This window comes from Scyliorhinus torazame, chromosome 16 (genome assembly GCF_047496885.1).
Source record: "Scyliorhinus torazame isolate Kashiwa2021f chromosome 16, sScyTor2.1, whole genome shotgun sequence".
NCBI lineage: Eukaryota > Metazoa > Chordata > Chondrichthyes > Carcharhiniformes > Scyliorhinidae > Scyliorhinus > Scyliorhinus torazame.
Window position 1 is genome coordinate 149,928,249 of NC_092722.1, and position 22,763 is coordinate 149,951,011.

The window sequence follows — 22,763 nt, forward strand, 5'->3', positions numbered from 1 at the left end:
CCGTCAAGTACCACAAGACGAGAATGGTGGAACAATCGAGGCTTTATTGAACAAGATGTTATGCCTCCTGTAGCTGGAACCAGAATGGCTGCAGCATCGGAGAGCACACACTTTTATACGCCGTCTGGGGGAGCCAGCAGGCAGGGATTTACCGTTGTACCCTTAATATACGGGCAGTGCTGTAATATATATAATATGCCACTAGTGGTGACTACCACACCTAGCCAACCAGAATCTAATCATGTACTACATGGACTAATCATAGTTCAGGGATACGACTGGTCAGGCTGTGCCTATGATTTGGAAAGGATGAATAAGGTTTGATTGCTGTCGCAGAAAGAAGTTAGAAGAAAGAAGATTTTCAGAGAGTGAGTGCCCCAGCTGACTGAGATTCCACTGTGGAGAGGCTGCAACTACTATCTGGTTAAGTGTCATTTCTGCTGTCATTTTGATAACTCAATAAATTGGTGAATCTTGTCTGAGTACATCTGTACCCCGAATGGTCTTGTACTTAACCGGACCCTGAGTTTTACGATTAAAGTTAAATTGGATTTCAGAATCTTACAGTGGCATTTATAATCTAAGCCTGCTCTAAATTCTTGACTTTTAAACTATTATTTGATTTCAGAATTTTAACTTCTTATGTTATTCAATTAAACAGAAATACCATAATAACCCATTCTATAGTTTGCACATTACACAAGAAAATTGTGGGAAAAAGGATTCAAGAAATAAGAAATGCTGAATGATATGGATTAGCTTTCTGTACAGACTGGGGTAAAGCATTAAATTACCTGAAGCAAGTAAAAATAGTATTTGGATTTAAATGTAGCTGCTTACTGGAAGAGTGTAAACTAAACAGTAAGTAATTCCACCTCAGATGGTATGTAATAGTTTAGTTGACTGCCCTCCTTGTCGTGATTCATTCTTATACTGTAATAGAAATGCATAAGAGACCTTGTTTGGAATTTAGTATAATTGGGAGATATAAAATTGATATTAATTGTTATCGTTGTTTGTGGTGCAGGGAGATACGGATTTAAGGCCACATTGCATCCTCAGGCAACCTGATTAGATATGCATCTCTCCTCTCTGCCTTATTTATATTATTCCCACATTTATTCCACTGGCAGACTTAGTTTTTTCTTGTGCCCTGCTGAAAGTTCAGTGACAATATTTAATCTAACTTGGACCAAAAATCAACTGCTAACAAAGGCCTGCTTGAACACTGCCTCCGATTAAACTCTTAAGGATCTAACAGGAAACAGCCACATGCTCTGCCATTAATTTTTAATTTATTGAGCTGCTTTCACCTAGTCCCCAAGCAAGTGGTTCTAAAAAGGCAGCTCTTAAGCTTTTCTGACAGAAAGACTGCAATTTTCAACTATTTGAAATCACACAGGGTCGGACCCTCAGCAATCCTGATTTCATGCACCCTTAGACAATTTTATGCAATCTCCCCATCTGCCAATATGCTCCAAGGCCGGGAGCAGCCAAGGGCGATAATTGCCAAACTACGCAGGTTCCAGGATCGGGAAAAGATCCTGCGTTGGACTCGGCAGACAAAAGCGAACAGTTAGGAAGGACACAGAATATGGGTGTACCAAGACATTGGGGCAGACCAGGCAAAGCGCAGGGCCGAGTTCAACCAAGTGAAATCGGCCCTGTCCAAAAACAGAATAAAATTTTTGATGTTTTACCCAGCCAGGTTCTGGGTGACATTCCAGAACAAAGAACATTATTTTGCCACCCCAGCAGAGACAGACAAGTTTGTGCGGACGAATGGCCTAGACAAAAAGCAGACAAGGCAGCGATGTGGAAGATGCAGAGAGAGAGAGAAAAGAGAAAAAAAAAGTGACGGACATGAACAATGCTAGTGTGGGGCAGTACTGCCTCGCTTTGAGCAAGAGCACTAGCTCACAGGGGGGAAGGGACAAGGGCAAAGGAGCTCAGGAAAGGGTGAAGAGGGCTGGTTTAGCACAGGGCTAAATCGCTGGCTTTGAAAGCAGACCAAGACAGGCCAGCAGCACGGTTCAATTCCCGTTCCAGCCTCCCTGAACAGGCACCGGAATGTGGTGACTAGGGGCTTTTCACAGTAACTTCATTTGAAGCCTACTTGTGACAATAAGCGATTTCTTCTTCTTCTTGTCCGTACAAATATTTATCCTTCAATCAACATCAGTAAGAAACAGATTGGTCATTATTACATTATTGTTTGAAGGAGTTTACTGTGCATTTTTTGCCATATTGCCATATTATAATAGAGACAAAACGTCAAAGGTGTAAAATGCTTGGAGCCATTCAGTGATCTTGAAAAAAGCTATATAAATTAACTCTGTTTTAATAATTTTGGGATTTCAAACAGCTGTGAAATGCTTCTTATGAAATTAACAGGGAAGTCTAATGTTGCTGAAATGAGAGGATAAAACACATTTATGAAAAAAATGTTGTTGCACAGGGAGAATCCAACAATTTGCATTTCTATAATATTCCTCATCCAATGCAATGTTTCAGGGTGACTAAAATGCATAGACACAGAGCAGAAGAATGAAGGGGAAAAGTGCACCTAGAAATAAAACTAAGTTAGGTTAGGCCAGGCCATGTAAGGACTTGACAACTGAACAAGAATCTTAAAGCCAATTAACCAGGCAGAGGGCCAGTGAAACTAACTGGTGGGTAGCAAGGGCGGAAAGAGACAGAGAAGGTGTTAGCCTGAATCAAAATACAACACATCGTGTTTTGGACTGCTTAAGTAACTAAAGCAATATTGCCTCTTCAGACGATGTGTATACCCTATACCTATGTGGAACTTGAGCAAATGGGGAAGAATTAATAATTCCAAGCACAGGTACACTATACTTCAACCTTCATCATCTTGCCTGTTACATGCAAGGAATTAGCATTAATCTCACAATGACCTTGGCCAATCACTAATCTAACACTTTTTTTTATTTTTCAAAGAAATCTCTCGAGAAAGGAATGCCAAGGATCATAGAAACATGGAAACAGCTGTCTGTTTGCAAATATGATGCACGATGAAGTCAAATGAAATGATTAGCTAGCTCTGTTCTTTGCATTTTGTACTGATATCTGAATGATTACTAACTTCTTTATAAAAGAACATACATTGATAATGTTTTATATTTTGACAATTGGCATATGAATAACTAAGAAAGTAATCTAAGTAGATCTATGACAGCCAATTTTATATGACTCCACAAGGATATAATGTGCCAAGTGGAAAAGAAAAGGTAACTTCACATCATACAATTCCTCATGCAGATTGGAATTTTGTTTCAATGTTGTAGTTCAAGAGATATTTGCATGAAACAAAAGAGAAAATGCTGTAAAATCTCAGCAGGTCTGGCAGCATCTGTGAGGAGAGAAAATAGCTAACGTTTCGAGTCCAATGACTCTTTGTCAAAGCTTTGACAAAGAGTCACCTGGACTCAAAACGTTAGCTCTTTTCTCTCCCTACAGATGCTGCCAGACCTGCTGAGATTTTCCAGCATTTTCTCTTTCGTTTCAGATTCCAGCATACACAGTAATTTGCTTTTATCCAGATATTTTCATGAAATGGGGCTAACTAGGAATCTACTAAGTCACTATAAAATTGAAACTTGTTAACAGTAAGCCTAAATGAATGCCATGATTGCTATTATTTATATACAGTATAGCACAATTTGAGTTATATCAGGATAGCAGGCATGTAAATTTAACTGTGTGCAGCTTTATGAAGGGATTAATATCTAAAGCACAAAATTCAATGCACAGTGACATATTCACTTCAGAATAGTTCAACTGAAGCAAGTCAGAAAAGTAGACAATTGTTAAAACTCGACAGCATTTGCAACAGTAACAACAGACGATAGATACAAAAACAAGATGCAACACTCGAGCAATACCCACATATGTAACAGTTGCAAATTTGCTGACAACACAAAACTGGGCAGAATTATAGGTTGTGAGGCGAGTGCAAGACTTCAAAGGTGATCTAGACAAGTTGAGTGAGTCGGCAAACACATGGCAGATGCAGTACAACGTGGCTAAATGTGAAGTTATACATTTCAGTGTGAAAACAGAAAGGAAGAGTATTATCTAAATTATAATATATTGGGAAGTGTGGATCTACAAAGGGTGTCCTTGTACACAAGTCAATGAAAGTGGACAGGCAGGTGCAGAATGCAATCAGGAAGGCAAATGGTATGTTGGCCATCATTGCAAGGGGATTTGAGTTCAGAAGTAGAGATGTCTTACTGCAGTTATACTGGGCCTTGAGACCACACCTGGAGTATGGAGTGCAGTTTTGGTCTCCCTCCCTAAGAAATGATATACTTGCCACAGTGGGAGTGCAGTAGAGATTCAACAGGCTGATACTGGGGTTGGCGGGACTCTCCTATGAGAAGAGATTGGTTCGACTGGGCCTGTATTCACTCAAGTTTAGAAGGATGAGAGGAGATCTGACTGAAATTCTAACAAGGCTGGACAAGACTAGATGCAGGAAGGATACTTTCCCTGGTTGGGGAGTCTAAAACCATAGCACACAGTCTCAGGGTACGGGACTGAGATGAGGATATTTTCTTCACTCAACCTGCGGAATTCTCTACCACAGAAACCTGAGGAGGCCAAGTCACTGATGTATTCAAGGGGAAAAAAATTGTTTTTTAAAAAGATTTTAATGGCATCAAGGGGTTTGGGGAGAAAGCAGGAATATAGCATTGGGATAGAGGATTATCCATGATCATATTGAATGGTGGGGAAGGCTTGAAGGGCCAAATGGCCTACTCCTGCTTCTAGTTTCTAAATCTTTGTTTCGAATATAGCAGGAACTACAAAACTGATCATTTATATTATAATCAATGTTTCATGTTTTCATTGGAAACCCATTGAAAGTTAGATGTAACAATGCAATAGCAGTCACATGTGGTTAACGTACACATCAGCACTGGAGTTTCCTGACATTTTTTTTTACAAGTAAAGCTCTGGGATTCTGAGGCGTTTACTGACACAAAAGCATTTTCTTTGAACTTTCCCTTACAGAAAATTGAAGTAGAAGTTGTAATCAAAGATATTGCTGCTCTTGTGGAGTTAATCTAATTGGTTCAAAACCTCACTTCCCCCATAGTACAAGCATAGATCAAAGCCTGGAAGAGGCCAAGCACTATATAAATGTCACATTAATTACTAGAAATTCTTACTCACCATGCTGTGTGAAGAGGTCACTGTGCACTATTTCTATCAAACAGTACAACTTCTGACGCACAAGTCTGCCCGGTGGAACATTGTGGATAAAGTCTGTAAACAGTTTACTGTATAGAAAGGCAATTAGACATACCATTAATAAGTTATGATTGAATTAGGGCCTTAAATATACTATTTTAAAACAATTATATTTAAAATTATCCCTTAGTGAGGATCACCACAAGAAGCTCAGAACCATTTTATGAATCATAAATAAATTCCAATACAACTTAATTTCTGGTTCTGTCTCAAATAACCCTCAAAAGATTCTGCAAACTGTACAATTTTGTGGTTTATGAAGTAATGCTGGATTATAGGTTCTTATAACTCAATATTCAAAACATTGTTTTCCAGCAAGTATAAATAAATAATTCTTCAGGCTATTTAATCTGAAGTTCATGCATATAGACACACACACACACACATAACTACACACTGTTAGAATCTAACTTTCAAACAAACTGTTTATAAAGCATGCATTTCTTCACAAAGCTTCCAAGTTTGATAATCACTTTCTTCTCCATCTGATAGAATAGGAATTACTATTTTAGCCACGAACTACCAGCATATAATCTCACTGTACAATATAGATTCCATGCAGGCCTTTATGCAAATAGAACATCTTCTATGGAAGATACAGAAGACTTTTGAAAATTAATAGAGGGTGCAGCAATGAGAAGACACATAATTAAGGAACTATGGGTTAGAAATTCATCCATGATATTCTGGCATAGGGGCTTTGATTTAGAACCCGTCAACACTGCTAGTGAAGGCAGGTAGTATGCAAATTTGGTGCTGTTACCTTATTTATTTTCCTGACTGTATAGTATGGACGAGGCATCTACCACACTGCTGGCTGCCTCTGTGCTCAGCAAGCAGCCAAGCAGCATGTGTTAATAGCATTTACCCAGCCTCACTGCACTGAATTGCAGGTGTGACTGCTGAATATTACTGTGGCAAATTTTAAACAAGGAAAATGGACCATAAGAGGAAAGAGAGAACTCCTGGGTTAAGATGGTAGTACTGGAGACCTTAGTGGTAGAAGTGGACAGAGATATGCCCTGGTTCTGTGAGGGTCTCAAATAACCCTCAAATGGGATTAGGAACAAGTGCCCAGGGAGATCAATTCTTGGTACCTGAACCAAGACATCTTATGGCCTAACGGGATAGCCAAGTTCAGTGAATGGACATTCACATGACATCTCCTATCCATAATTCCATCAGCCCCTCATAGTGTTCAACACATCACACCCCTATCACACACCGAGTAACACTTTCTTACACTCAGGCTGATGCGTAACATCCAGATACTTCAAAGGAGCCACTCATGAGTGCCCTTCTCAGGACAGTCTGCCACTCGGACCACTGAAGTTGGCAGCACTGCGCACAGACCCAGGTGGCCAGTTGTCTTTCTGTATTGCTACAGACCCAATTCAGTCAGACAGTTTGACCACAAAAAAATTCAGCGCAAAACCAGAAAATACACAATCCCCAATTTCCTGAGGCTGGCAAAATCTACAATTCATCCACCCAAAGTTCAAATCTAATAAAATAACTCTCCATTCTCTAAGTGCAGGAGGACTGGCCAGCAGAATAGGCTTCCGGATAGGAAATCAGTTGGAGCAGCAGCTTAAAGAGACTTTTGATCCATAAAATAAAATCACTTTTCTTTTAAGGAGAATGGAAAGCAAAATACACTCATTTTATTTTAGGACTGCACCTTGGGATGTCCTTCTACAATAAATGCAGCAAAGTGCAATCCTGCTTTGAGGACTATGACAGACTGAATAATTCAAAATCTGGATGAGCCCAGTTCACTGGATTCCAGGACACTGTTAATGTATGACCAGCAAACTGTTTCACTACTAGACCCTGCATGGCTAAACTCTAAAACATAATTGACAACCCCAAAGAGTCCCAAGTAATATTGCAGGGAATAAAGAACAATTACTTTGGTAATTCAAAAGCATCAGGATGACCCACCCCTTACCTAAGTTCCTTGGGATCAAATACCAGCTTCACATCATTAACAATTGTCGGTAGGTATTTCAAAGCTGCCCCCTATAAAACAACCATAGATAAGATAAGATTTTCTCTGAAAATACATAGCACCCTTCAAACCCATTTTTGGAAAATACTTTTTTTGAAAAAGCAATCATTTTTTTAAACTACCGAAATTCTTGAAAGATTACAGCCACCTGTTCTCTTGCTGGTCTTTTGAAGCAAAAACATAAACGAGATTTAAATTAAACTATCAACCCTTAAAACGTTTCATCTAAGAGGACTGTCCACTGCGAGTAATCATGTAATATAGACCTAAATATCTGAAACATTGGGCATTACTAGAGTTCAATGGTTGAGAGCAGAAACAACCTGCACCATGCATTCCAAGGGGGGTAAAGGGGCGATTATCCTCCCTACACTTGCTTCCAGTGTGTTGAGTGGGGGTCCTTTCAGGGGAGTTGAGGGGGCTTGGCTGGGCTGGAGGGGGCTTAGGTCGTGAGTCTTTCCGAGGATGGGTGCCATTTGGCTGGTCTTGCCATCTGAAGCCTTTAAAACTTTAAACTGTCTTTCAGTATGTGAAGTTCAAAGATCATTGATTATGAAGGTAAAAGCCTTCCCTGTAATTTTCTGGAGGCCTTTGAAGTTTTTTTTTTTCAGAGTCAATTTCATCGCCCTTTAACTAATTCAAGCCTCTCTGCAAGCTCTCTACTGGCCTAAAATCTACATTGTTTATATTCAAGTTAACGGACCACTGCATTTTAAAAGCTTCTTGATTGGCAAGTTCAGGCTGTTTCAAAGGAAGGTTTATTTATATAATTATCCAGGAGCTCAGTAATTCTGAAGTGCTTCATCTTATGAGCAGCTGTTCTTTCTAACTGTAGTTTGTTAAACAAGTTGTCTCTTTGTTTCATAGAAAGAGGTGTGGGGACAGCACTCAATCAGACCACCTGGTCTACCTAGAAAGCTCTTCAGAACAAACAGACAACCTCTTTTTTAAAAAACTGCCATTAGAAAGGATAGCTGCACAATGACAATTAAATTTAAATCAGGGTTAATGAGGTGTTTCCATGTTCCCGCCCGGTCTGAGTGGGAACCTTGCCGGGGCCGGCGGGGCAAGCTGGGAGACGCGCAATGAGTTTAACACCCCGCCCGTTTCACCAGGCCACCGCGGTTCCGGCCACTGACTGACAGTCCCCGAGAATTTCCATCCACCATGATGTCCCCAAAAGTGGAAATCTTAGGAATCACTTCATTTGACATGATTTTCCACTTTTGCACAACTATTCTTGCTCAAATCCATGACAAAGTTACCTTGCTGAAAGATGTTTAGCCTTTTTTTAAACTGTTTACAAAGTGAAAATTACTTTAAAAAACTCCCTGAACATGAAAACGAGATTCTAGAATTGTGGAATATCAAATTTCTCCGTTATGGGTTAAAAAAAACTAAATAATGAATTGTTTTTAAAAAAATGTTTTTTCATGATATATCAACTTCTACCTTAAGTCTGTGTGCTCAATTTTACTTTGCTTTCGCTAATAATATTAACGCCGAGAGAGCCCCACCATGGCAGATTTTCCCACGATGGATGTGGTGATCCATTTAAGTTCCTGTTAGCTTCAGCAGGACAAGATCATCCTGCCAGCGGGAGGAGCTAGAAAATCCCACCATAAATCAAGGATAATCCCTTGTTTGCTGTCTGATTGGTGCTTAAGTGGTTAGAGCTTTAGTAGACAGCTTTTTTCCAAGGTCATTGCTGGTCAGGATCACGTCACTGTTTGCAAAACCTGGGCTTTTGTCTACTGTTTTACCCTTGCTTTCTGAAATTGATTTAATACATTCCACATTTAGATCAAGAGGATTTGTGGTGTCTCAAACAATTCTTTCTCATGTACTTTCACAATTTTCGTATAACAGAAATTTACGAAAGGCAAAAAAGACTTGTGGGTCAATTTGGCATAATTATTGCAAAAAAATCATTTTTTGTAATTTATAAATGTATCTGCATGTACATACATCTATAATTTGTGTATTTTAAATGCATTCTTAGGAATGCAAGGCTTCATAAAAACAGTTTTGCAAATTGTCTCCTTTTAATTTAAAGTCAGATAGAATGTTATAAATGGGGAGGGTGTGATTATACTAAGTCTGCCCGGAGACTCACCCATGTGAATTGTAACCAGAACCCATAGGAAATCAAGTGACAAGTTTTCCCACCTTGACACAAATAGGGGCAGCTAATTTTCTGGACAAACACACATATCCGGAGACACACAGAGAGAGAGAGAGAGAGAGAGACAGAAACACTTTAATAAAAATAGAAAATGCTGGAAAATCTCAACAGGTTTGGCAGCATCTGTGGAGAGAGAAATGGAGTTAAGATTTTGAGTCTTTATGACTCTTCTTCCCACTATTTGGGGATTTCCTGCATCCGTAGCATTTTGCTCTTATTATGGACAGAATCAGCTGATGGTTGGAAAGCAATGAAAAATACTTTTTTTGCTGACGCCCAACAGGATTTTGGTGGGAACTGGTTCTCTATTCAAAGAGATGGGACTTGAGGAGATCTAAGGAACAAGGAGTCACAGGTGTGGGCTTTGCTGCTGCAAGTTGATTCGGGGTTGCTCAGAAACTGGGTGAAATGATGCTTAAACAATATGGGAAGACTCACAATGGTGCGGCAGGGAGAGGAGAACCTGCTGAATACCAAGAGGGGTTTGGAACTTAGTCTTCAAAACTTCACTATTTACTGGAGTGTCTGTTAAGTCTTTAGTGTGGTATATTAGTTGCCTGTTAAGTAACGTTTAGTCCCTGTTGACTTTAGTTTGCTTGTTGCAGTTGAAGTTTTAAATCTCATCAATGACATATAATACAAACTAATATAAATATAATATAATGTATTAAACTAATACATTTAAATAAACAAGTTAAAATACTTTTTTGCTGCTTACTCTGCATGAGTTTTCTGAAACAATCTTAAATAATGCATACCCACATACAATCCTAGTTTAAGCATAGATGAAGAAGCATTCATTATTTTAAACTTGCAAATTTTACCTTAACTATTACTGTCTGATCGGAAGTGCTGCTCATCATGTCATTGATTGACCTGAAAAGCTGCCTCAAGGAATCCATAAAGTCACTTTCTCCTTTATCTTCATACAATCTTAAAGAAACCAGAAACAAATCTGATCAATAACTTATAATTCAGTCCAAATTTGAAAAGAAAAAATAGCAACTGTACTTGATGAATTAATTTGTCTCCAAGTTATAAATATCGAATTATGAATTCACCAAAACTTTTAGATATATTATACATGCATAGCGCAAGTAGACACAGCATATTAAAAACAATAGAATTACAAAATTGAATTCAAGAATGCCATTCTATTCTAACCCATGCCCTTTTCCAGTACCACTGATAAAATATTATGTACATGCGGTCATGTAAGATGAGTGGATCAACTAAAATTTGCACAATTTATTAAATAAGATTGTTACAGATAAGGTACCACATCTGAACGGATTACAAATTCTTGTTACATATATTCCATATAAATAAATATTGTAAACTGAAGTATTCCATCAACTAGTCTTGGTTAATGATGACAACGACTATAGGTTACCGGTGTAAATACTGGTTGACAGAAAGGAACCTCTGTCCTATATCAAAAAAAGGGAAGAATATAATCTGTTCCATGAAGGCTAAAGTACACATAATTATGAATTAATGGTGTACTTTTAAAGTGAAGATTAAACAAAATGAAGAGCGTTTAGTAAAACCTCAGCCGTAATCATGTAATATATTGTTCAATAAAATTTGGGATTCACTGATTGTAGATCAGTGTTATAGCAGATCATCTATCTTTCAATTCCTACTTGTAAATTTGTACAAATTCTGGGATGTCTTCTTGTATGTTCGCATCCAATTGCTATTTTGAAAATTAATATAGATTTATGAGAATGAAGTAGGATCCTTCAGAAATTAGGTGGATGAGTCCCTCTTTTTGATTTTCTTTATGTTCAAATTAAGAAATGTAATTGCCAGAGACATAAAGAGGAGTTAATGCCAAATTACAAATTATTTAATGCTGTGAATTAATGCCTTCTAGAAAATGAACTTGGATTCCAGAAAGTTATATCTCTCGCATATTTGCAATTTTCAGGGGCTAATGGCAATTGCTACACTTGGAAGGGAGGTAACAACTGAAACCGGGTGCTTGGAGGGAATTGAGAAGCTAAAAACTAGCACTGGAATAGCATGAGAGATGGAGCATATAGAGAGCATGAAATACAAACATACATATGAACTTATTAACATGATGGCAAGAAAAGCTCACAGTGAATCAAAGGAATAACAACTTCATATCAAAACAGATGCTTATACTACGTGTAAATAATAGCAACTAAGTAAAATTCTATTTTCATTAAATGGTATTCGAGAAGTTTTCTTATGTTTTATGGAATGAACTCTACAACATACTCTGTTAGTCCATGTGGCTGAAAATAAATAGCATGAGATTTTCTTTATCTCTAAGTAATTGTTATCTCTCATCAATGTTAAAACTGCAAATTTACAACCAGGTGGACTGCAACTCTGTCTCCCTCCCTGTCTGCCTCCCTCACATACTCTGGCGTAAGAAATTGTGAACACTGTAACTGTATGCACAAGAGTGATAATTTGAAAAATATGCTCAAATTAAAATAATATACTCTGTCCCTCATTTGTTACAGACACCCGTCCAGCTCTCAACTGTGGCTAAGGTACTGGACTAGAACCGCAACATTTTGAAGTTTTAGTGCAGCGTGGAAAGATCGATTCGTTCCAGGAGTGATAACATAAGAAATAGGGCTTGATTATTTTATAAACAAACTTTATTAAAACAAAAGAAAAACAATATTTAAACTTTTAAACTTCAACCTTAACAATAACAGTCTCATGCTCAGCTCAGCTTCTGTTTTGTTGCAGGGTCTGCCTCAAAACATAGAAATTAATTTTAAAATGTAGATTGTCTTGCACACTGAGGAGAATTAGAGAGAATTATGGTGGTCTGTGGCATACCTTTGAGTTGGTCACAGGAAAAGTGAATGAACCCTCAAGACTTTTGCAATGGACAAGGGAACTCTTGGGGAAAGTAACAAGTGGAATTGAGTTCATAGCATGAGTAGTTAAAAACTACTATACTCTTAATAATGCTTGCTTTGGGCGGGCTTCCGGGTGCGGCGATGACCATCTGAGTCGCACGTTTCGGCACCTCCCGTTGGAACGGACTTTTGGGCTCTTGTTAGGAGCCCCAACGGCAATTTTTGACGGCTAAAACCATTGTGCGGTGAAATAGAAGGGAATCCCCCCGGATATATATGGAGAAAGGAGAGAGCAGTGGCTGGATTGCAGAGGATCCTCAGGAGCAGCGGCAAGGAAGGGAAGCACGAAGCAAGATGGCAGTGGAAGGAGGCCGTTCGGTGTGGGGCCCAGAACAGCAAGAGTTCCTGCGGCGCTGTGTGGAGGAGCTGAAGAAGGAGGTGTTGGCCCCGATGCTACAGGCGATTGAAGGGCTAAAGGAGGCACAGAAGACCCAGGAGTTGGAGCTTCGTGATGTGAAGGCAAAGGCTGCCAAGAATGAGGGTGAAATACAGGGCCTGGTGGTGAAGACAGAGACGCACGAGGCACTGCATAAAAGGTGTGTAGAGAGGCTGGAAGCCCTGGAGAATAACTCGAGGAGGAAGAACTTAAGAGTTTTGGGTCTTCCCGAAGGTGCAGAGGGGCGGACGTCGGGGCATATGTGAGCACATTGCTTCACTCGTTAATGGGACCGGAGGCCCCGGCGGGCCCCTTGGAAGTGGAGGGAGCATATCGAGTCCTTGCGCAAAGACCAAAGGCAGGAGAAATACCTCGAGCCATAGTGGTGAGGTTTCACCGCTATAAGGACAGGGAGATGGTCCTGAGATGGGCGAAAAAGACATGGAGCTGCAGGTGGGAGAATGCGGTGATCCGCGTGTACCAGGATTGGAGTGCGGAGGTGGCGAGAAGGAGGGCGAGTTTCAATCGGGCCAAGGCGGTGCGACATAGGAAGAAAGTTAAATTTGGAATGCTGCAGCCAGCGAGACTGTGGGTTACACACCAAGGGAAACATCACCACATCGAGACGGCAGAAGAGGCGTGGACATTTATTGTAGAAGAGAAGTTGGACTAGACTGGAGAGAGAAAGAGTTTCTGTAATAAAGTAGTGGGGGGATTGTATGGGACGGGGAAGGGGGGGGAAATTTTCTCTATTCCCCTCGTTGGGGGGGGTGGGTATGGTGAACTGTGGGCGCCGGTGGGGAAGGAGATGGGGAAGGAGAGAGGGAGCTGCGCCATTAGGGGCGGGGCCGAGTGGGAAACACGGGCTTTGTTCCCACGCTATGGTAATTGCGGCGGGAAAGGGAGCGCAGGAAGGAGGGGGCCTTACACAATGGGGGGCCAAGGATAAACCGAGGGGAAGCCGAGGTCAGCCAGAGTTTGCTGACTTCTGGGATCAACATGGGGGAGCAATTACGCTAGAAAGGGATCTAGCGGGGGGGGGGGGGGGGGGGGGGGGGGGGTGGTTAACTGGGTTGCTGCTGCTAAGGGAAAGGGGGAGCTGTTATATGGCGGGGTGGTCAGGGCGGGAGGACACCGTCGGGGGGACAAACGGGAGCGTGGGAACCGGGTGAGGAGCTGGTCTAAAAAAGGGGATGGCTAGTCGACATGGGGGGGGGGGGGGGGGGTAAAGAGCCCCCCGACCCGGTTGATCACGCGGAATGTGAGAGGGCTAAATGGGCCGATTAAGAGGGCAAGGGTACTCGCGCACCTAAAGAAATTAAAGGCAGATGTGGTCATGCAACAGGAGACGCATCTGAAACTGGCGGATCAGGTCAGATTACGTAAAGGATGGGTGGGACAGGTATTTCATTCGGGCTTGGATGCGAAAAATAGAGGGGTGGCTATATTAGTGGGGAAACGGGTAGTGTTTGAGGAGAGGACCATAGTAGCGGACAGTGGGGGTAGATACGTGATGGTGAGTGGCAGATTACAAGGGGAAGCGGTGGTTCTGGTGAACGTATATGCCCCGAACTGGGATGATGCAAACTTCATGAAGCGTATGCTGGGGCGTATCCCGGACCTGGAGGCGTGAAAGTTGGTAATGGGGGGAGATTTCAACACGGTGCAGGATCCAGGGCTGGACCGGTCCAGGTCTAGGACCGGGAGGAGGCCGGTAGCGGCCAAGGTGCTTAAGGACTTCATGGAGCAGATGGGAGGAGTAGACCCCTGGAGATTCACTAGGCCCAGGAGTAGGGCGTTTTCCTTCTTCTCTCATGTCCACAAGGTGTATTCTCGGATAGACTTCTTTGTCCTGGGAAGGGCACTGATCCCGAAGGTGACAGGGACGGAATATTCGGCCATAGCCATCTCGGACCATGCCCCACATTGGGTAGATCTGGTAGGAGAGGAAAAGGAACGGCACCCACTCTGGAGATTAGATATGGGACTGTTGGCGGATGAGGGGGTGTGTGTAAGGGTGAGGGGATGTATTGAAAGGTACCTGGAGATTAACGATGATGGAGAGGTTCAGGTGGGAGTGGTCTGGGAGGCACTGAAGGCGGTGGTCAGAGGGGAACTGATTTCCATAAAGGCCCATAAGGGGAAACAAGAGAGTAAAGAGAGGGAGCGATTGTTGAGAGAAATTTTGAGGGTGGATAGGCAGTATGCAGAGGCTCCGGATGAGGGACTGTACAGGGAAAGACGAAGGTTGCATACGGAATTTGACTTGCTGACCACGGGCAGGGCAGAGGCACAATGGAGGAAGGCACAGGGAGTACAGTATGAGTCCGGAGAGAAGGCGAGCCGGTTACTGGCCCAACAATTGAGGAAGAGAGGGGCGGCGAGGGAGATAGGTGGGGTGAGAGACGATGAGGGTGAGATGGAACGGGGAGCAGAGAGGGTGAACGGGGTGTTTAAGGCATTTTATGAGAGGCTGTATAAGGCTCAACCCCCGGAAGGGAAGGAGGGAATGATGCACTTCCTGGATCAGCTGGAATTCCCGAAGGTGGAGGAGCAGGAGAGGACAGGATTGGGAGCACAGATTGAGATGGAGGAGGTGGTAAAAGGGATTGGGAGCATGCAGGCAGGGAAGGCCCCAGGACGAGATGGGTTCCCGGTGGAATTTAATAGGCAATACATGGACCTACTAGCCCCGCTTCTGACGAGAACCTTTAACGAGGCCAGGGAAGGGGGGACGTTGCCCCCGACGATGTCGGAGGCGACGATATTGTTGCTCCTGAAGAGGGACAAAGACCCGCTGCAGTGCGGGTCTTACAGGCCTATCTCCCTTCTGAATGTAGATGCCAAGCTCTTGGCCAAGATGATGGCGACGAGGATAGAGGATTATGTCCCAGGGGTGGTTCACGAGGATCAAACTGGGTTTGTTAAGGGGAGACAGCTGAACACTAATATACGGAGGCTGCTAGGTGTGATGATGATGTCCCCGCCGGAGGGAGAGGCGGAGATAGTGGTGGCGATGGACGCTGAGAAAGCATTTGATAGAGTGGAGTGGGATTACCTGTGGGAAGTGTTGAGGAGATTTGGAGAGTGGTTTATTGGGTGGGTTCAGCTTTTATATAGAGTCCCGGTGGCAAGTGTGATCACAAACAGGCAGAGATCTGACTACTTCCGTCTATATAGAGGGACAAGACATGGGTGTCCCCTGTCCCCGATACTGTTTGCGTTGGCAATTGAGCCACTGGCCATAGCGCTGAGGGGCTCTAGGAAGTGGAGGGGAGTACTTAGGGGAGGAGAAGAGCACCGGGTGTCATTATACGCGGATGATTTGTTGTTGTATGTCGCGGACCCAGTGGAGGGGATGCCCGAGATAATGCAGACACTCAGGGAGTTTGGGGAATTTTCGGGATATAAACTGAATATGTGGAAGAGTGAGCTGTAGTGATGCACCCTGGGGAACAGAGCAGGGGAATAGATGATTTGCCGCTGAGGAGAGTAACGAGGGATTTTCGGTACCTAGGGATCCAGATAGCCAGGAACTGGGGAACCTTGCATAAGCTTAATTTAGGAAGATTGGTGGAGCAGATGGAAGAGGATTTTAGGAGATGGGACATGGTGCCCCTGTCAGTGGCGGGTAGGGTGCAGGCAGTCAAAATGGTGGTCCTTCCGTGATTTCTTTTTGTGTTCCAGTGCCTCCCTGTGATGATTACCAAGGCTTTTTTCAAAAAAGTGGATAAGAGCGTTATGAGCTTTGTGTGGGCTGGGAAGACCCCAAGAGTGAAGAGGGGGTTTCTGCAGCGTAGCAGGGATAGGGGGGGACTGGCACTGCCGAGCTTAAGTGGCTATTATTGGGCCGCCAATATATCAATGGTATGCAAGTGGATGGGGGGGGGAAGGGGAGGGAGCGGCGTGGAAAAGACTAGAGATGGCGTCCTGTAGGGGAACCTGCCTGCAAGCATTAGCGATGGCGCCTTTACCGTTCTCCCCGAAAAAGTACACCACAAGTCCAGTGGTGGTGGCAACACTGAAAATTTGGGGGCAGTGGAGACGGCATAAGGGAGTGACGGGTGCCTCGGGGAGGTCCCCGATAAGGAACAACCATAGGTTTGTCCCGGGGAAGATAGATGGGGGATTTAAAGTCTGGCAGAGAGCAGGGATTGTGCAATTGACGGATTTGTTCCTAGACGGGACGTTTGCGAGTCTGGGAGCACTGACAGAAAAATATGGGTTGCCACTGGGGAATGCATTTCGGTATATGCAACTGAGGGCTTTTGCGAGGCAACAGGTGAGGGAATTTCTGCAGCTCCCGGCGCAAGAGATTCAGGACAGCGTGATTTTGGGGGCATGGGTGGGGGATGGTAGGGTGTCAGATGTATACAGGGAAATGAGAGACGAGGGGGAGATCATGGTGGATGAGCTGAAGGGAAAATGGGAAGAGGAGCTGGGGGAAGAGATCGAGGAGGGGCTGTGGGCAGATGCCGTAAGTAGGGTAAACACTTCGTCCTCATGCGGCAGGCTCAGCCTGATACAATTCAAGGTTCTACATAGGGCGCATATGACTGGAGAAAGGTTAAGTAGATTTTTTTGGAGTGGAGGACAGGTGCGGGAGATGCGCGGGAAGCCCAGCGAACCACACCCACATGTTTTGGTCATGCCCGGCACTACAGGGGTTCTGGGTGGGGGTGGCAAATGTGCTTTCGAAGGTGGTGGGGGTCCGGGTCGAGCCAGGCTGGGGGTTGGCTATATTCGGGTTTGCAGAAGAGCCGGGAGTGCAGGAGGCGAGAGAGGCTGATGTTTTGGCCTTTGCGTCCCTAGTAGCCCGGCGAAGGATATTGCTTATGTGGAAGGAGGCTAGGCCCCCGGGCGTGGAGGCCTGGATAAACGACATGGCAGGGTTTATAAAATTGGAGCGGATAAAATACGCACTAAGAGGTTTGGCTCAAGGGTTCACCAGGCGATGGCAACCGTTCCTTGACTACCTCGCAGAACGATAAGGGAAATGGGGAAGGTAGCAGCAGCAACCCGGGGGGGAGGGGAAGGCCCACGTGGGCCCTCAGGGGCTTCCTATAGTTGTTTGTATATTAGCTATTTATACTGGCGTGTGGGACTTCATTGTTTTGGAGAGTTATTATTTTGTTGTTGTTAGTTGCCGTTTAGTTAATATATTATTTATTTGTTAAAAAACGGTCATTATTATTTATATTGTTTTAAAGTTGTAAAAGTGGGTAAATCCTGTACTGTTCTTGTTTGACCGAAAAAATTTGAATAAAATATATATATATATTTTTAAAGTGCTTGCTTTGAGGGCAACACGGTAGCGCAGTGAGTTAGCCCTGCTGCCTCATGGCGCTGAGATCCCAGGTTCGATCCTGGCTCTGGGTCACTGTCCGTGTGGAGTTTGCACATTCTCCCCCTGTTTGCGTGGTTTTTGCCCACATAACCCAAAGATATGCAAGGTAGGTGGACTGAACACACTAAATTGCCCCTTAGTTGGAAAAAAAATGAATTGGGTACACCATAGTGCTTCCTTTGTTTAATTTTTAAATAAAGTTTGCTTTTGTTTTGTAGACATCTATTCCATTTGGGTTGAATTCAGCAATCTGGAACCTAGCTACTCGAGACCATGGAAGTGTCCTCATTCCCTTCAGTTGGTGGTAATTCCTGGGAAGTTACTCCACTATCGGTCACTATAGGTATTGGAAAGTGCTCAGACACAATCTGACTTGTCACTGTGTTGGGTTTCAGTTCCGAAGTATTGCTGTCTAGATTTTCCAAAGGTAGTCCTCCTGGAGCAGTGTCAGTGTTTTCACTTTGTGAAGCTAGTAGCTGATCAGCATGACGTTGCCAAACTCTATCATCATCCGTCTGTACGGTGTATAGCAGTTACCCATTTCTCATTGGTGGTGCAGCTTCTATCTAGCACGCGCTCTCGCTGGTTGAATACTCACTGTTGAAAGTCTTGCTCCCTCCAAGCAATTTGCGCTTTTTGTTGTTGTTTAGCAATCTTTAAAGTATCAGGTAGAGTTAACAGTTCAAACAGTGTTTGCAGTTTTCTTTTGAACGACAGCATTGCTGGTGAACTCGGTGTTGTTGCGTGTGCAGTGTTCCGGTAACACATTAGGAATTTGTTCACTCTTCTTACCAATGTCCCCTGGTCGCCGTTTGATGGAATGTTTCAAAGATTGAAGAAAACGTTCGGCCAATCAATTTGCTACAGGATAATATGGAGCTGACTTGATATGCTGTATACCATTTCCCAAGTAGTCCTCGAACTCCTTTGAAGTGGAGTAGCGTTGTCACTTACAATCTGCTCCAGTGTTTCAAATCTTGTGAATATTTTGTCTAATTTCAAAGTCTACTCAGTCGTCGTTGACTTCATGATCGCAACTTCCATCCATTCAGAGTGTGCATTCACTAAGAACATGTGACCCTCCACTAGACCAGCATAATCAATGTGTATTCCCTGCCATGGCTGTGTCGGCCATTCCCACGGATGTAATGTTAATGTCGGAGTCTTCCTTAGTTTTGCACAGGATTGACATTGCCCTACTTCCTCTTCAATTTGAGCATCTAATCCTGGCCACCTAAGATAACTACAGGCCAGTTGCTTCATCTTCACACCAGGATATCCCTCCGGTAGTTTACTATGTAAACACAAAGGAATAGTCACACGGATTCCCCATAATAAAACTTCATTCTGCACTGTTTACTCAAGTCTTCATGTGATTTAAGTCTAGATTTTTCCTATGAACGTCCGACAGCATTCCTTTTGTGACCAAGTTTGTCACCTTCCCGATCACTGGAACAGTTCTTATGCATCCCTGAACTTGAGGTGAAGTCACAGATGTATTATCCACAAGCGAGAAATATAGAACGTTGACAAAATGTTCATGCTCGACTTGTAAAGGAATCTTGACAAAGCATCAGAATATGCACGCTGCTCTAACTTACGATATTGGATATCATATGTATGTGCGGACAATATCAGCTGCCAAAGAAGATACACCTATGTACAGCCCAAAGATTGACGTCAAGGATCGATGATCCATCAAATGAGTAAAATGACATCCATAAAGGTAATGGTGAAACCTTCTCACCCTGAAAATGATGTTCTAGCTGAGCATAACTTGTTTCTGTGCAATTAAGAGTTTGTGAAGCAAATGTTATTGGTCGTTCCTCCCCTGAAGGCATTATATGCGAGACAACTGCACCAATCCCATAGGGTGAGGCATTGCAAGCAAGTTGCAACTTCAGCTTGGGATTCTGTGAGGCATCTTTTACCTCATTCCATGCACTTTCGCATTCTTCTGACCAGTGCCATGCCTGTTTGGCACATTGCAAAGTGTGTAAAGACTTTAATTGTGTTGCTAAATGGGACTTCCGGGTGCGGCGATGACCAGCTAAGTCGCACGTTTCGGCACCTCCCGTTTTAACGGACTTTTGGGCTCTTATCGGGAGCCCCAACGGCAATTTTCGAATTGGGGCCGAGAGGGAAGCGCGGGCTTTGTTCCCGCGCTATGGAAATTGTGGCGGGAAAAGGGGGCGCAGGAAGGAGGGGGCCTCACGTAATGGGAGGCTAAGGATAAACGGGGAAAGCCGAGGTCAGCCAGAGTTTGCTGACTTCCGGAAGCAATATGGGGGGAGCAACTAAGCTAGAGAGGGATCTAGCTTGGGGGGGGGGTTAACTGGGTTGCTGCTGCTAAGGGGAAGGGGGAGCCGTTACGGGATGGGATGGTCGGGAGGGCGCCGTCGGGAGGATAAGCGGGTGCGTGGGAACCGGGTGAGGAGCTGGTCTAAAAAAGGGGATGGCTAGTCGACGAGGGGGGGGGTAAAGAGCCCCCCAACCCGGTTGATCACGTGGAACGTGAGAGGGTTGAATGGGCCGATTAAGAGGGCAAGGGTGATGCGCACCTAAAGAAGCTAAAGGCAGACGTGGTCATGCTTCATGAGACGCACCTGAAACTGGCGGATCAGGTCAGATTAAGAAAAGGATGGGTGGGACAGGTATTCCACTCGTGCTTGGATGCGAAAAACAGAGGGGTGGCAATACTGGTGGGGAAACGGATATTGTTTGAGGCGAAGACCATAGTGGCGGACAGTGGGGGTAGATACGTGATGGTGAGTGGCAGATTGCAAGGTGAGGCGGTGGTGCTGGTGAATGTATATGCCCCGAACTGGGATGATTTGAACTTTATGAAGCGTATGTTGGGGCGCATCCCGGACCTGGAGATGGGAAAGTTGGTAATGGGGGGGGGGGGACTTCAACACGGTGCTGGACCCAGGGCTGGACCGGTCCAGATCTAGGACCGGGAGGAGGCCGGCAGCGGCCAAGGTGCTTAAGGGCTTTATGGAGCAGATGGGAGGAGTGGATCCCTGGAGATTTACTAGGCCAAGGAGTAAAGAGTTTTCCTTCTTCTCCCATGTCCACAAAGTGTACTCCCAGTTAGACTTCTTTGTCCTGGGAAGGGCGCTGATCCCAAAGGTGGCAGGAACAGAGTATTCGGCTATAGCCATTTCAGATCATGCCCCACATTGGGTAGATCTGGAAGTAGGAGAGGAAATGGAACAGCGCCCACTCTGGAGATTAGATATGGGACTGTTGGCGGACGAGGGGGTATATGTAAGGGTGAGGGGATGTATTGAAAGGTACCTAGAGATTAATAATGACGGAGAGGTCCAGGTGGGAGTGGTCTGGGAGGCGCTGAAGGCGGTGGTTAGAGGGGAGCTGATCTCCATAAGGGCCCATAAGGGGAAACAAGAGGGTAAAGAAAGGGAGAGATTGTTGAGGGAGATTTTGAGGGTGGATAGGCAATATGCGGAGGCTCCAGTTGAAGGGCTATACAGGGAAAGACGGAGATTGCACACGGACTTTGACTTGTTGACCACGGGTAAGGCGGAGGGACAATGGAGGAAGGCACAGGGAGTGCAGTATGAATATGGAGAGAAAGCGAGCCGGCTGCTGGCCCAACAACTTAGGAAGAGGGGGGCGGCGAGAGAGATCGGAGGGGTTAGAGACGAGGAGGGAAAGATGGAACGGGGAGCGGAGAGGGTGAACGGGGTGTTTAAGGTATTTTACGAGAGGCTATATAAGGCTCAACCCCCGGAAGGGAAAGAGGGAATGATGCGTTTCCTAGACCAGCTGGAGTTCCCGAAGGTTGAGGAACAGGAGATGACAGGACTGGGAGCGCAGATTGAGGTGGAGGAGGTGGTAAAAGGAATTGGGAACATGCAGGCAGGGAAGGCCCCGGGACCGGATGGGTTCCCGGTGGAGTTCTACAGGAAATACGTGGACCTGCTGGCCCCACTTCTGCCGAGAACCTTTAATGAGGCTAGGGAAAGGGGGACACTACCCCCGACGATGTCAGAGGCGACGATATCGCTGATCCTGAAAAGAGACAAAGACCCGCTGCAGTGCGGGTCATACAGGCCTATTTCCCTCTTGAACGTAGATGCCAAGCTTTTGGCCAAGGTGATGGCGACGAGGATAGAGGACTGTGTCCCTGGGGTGGTGCATGATGATCAAACGGGGTTTGTTAAAGGGAGGCAATTGAATGCTAATATACGGAGGCTGCTGGGGGTGATGATGATGCCCCACCAGAGGGGAAGGCGGAGATAGTGGTGGCGATGGATGCAGAGAAAGCATTTGATAGAGTGGAGTGGGACTACCTGTGGGAAGTACTGAGGAGATTTGGATTTGGAGAGGGGTTCATTAGATGGGTTCAGCTCCTGTACAGGGCCCCGGTGGCAAGTGTGATTACAAATAGGCAACGATCTGACCACTTCCGACTATATAGGGGTACAAGACAGGGATGTCCCCTGTCCCCGTTACTGTTTGCGTTGGCAATTGAGCCACTGGCCATAGCGCTGAGGGGCTCTAGGAAGTGGAGGGGGGTACTTAGAGGAGGAGAAGAGCATCGGGTGTCATTATACGCGGATGATTTGTTGTTGTATGTCGCGGACGCAGTGGAGGGGATGCCTGAGATAATGCAGACACTCAGGGAG

At 44.4% G+C, this 22,763-nt stretch overlaps 1 protein-coding gene across 1 annotated transcript in view; it reads right to left on the reverse strand.

Annotated features, from left to right (window-relative positions):
• The window catches only part of dock1 (dedicator of cytokinesis 1), an 850,868-nt gene that overhangs the window by 633,325 nt on the left and 194,780 nt on the right, over positions 1-22,763 (reverse strand). The window contains exons 20-22 of the mRNA XM_072479204.1: positions 10,301-10,409; positions 7,232-7,302; positions 5,203-5,309 (exon numbers count right to left, since the gene is read on the reverse strand). Coding sequence (XP_072335305.1) covers positions 5,203-5,309; positions 7,232-7,302; positions 10,301-10,409 — 287 coding nt within the window. The remainder of the gene's footprint in view (positions 1-5,202; positions 5,310-7,231; positions 7,303-10,300; positions 10,410-22,763) is intronic.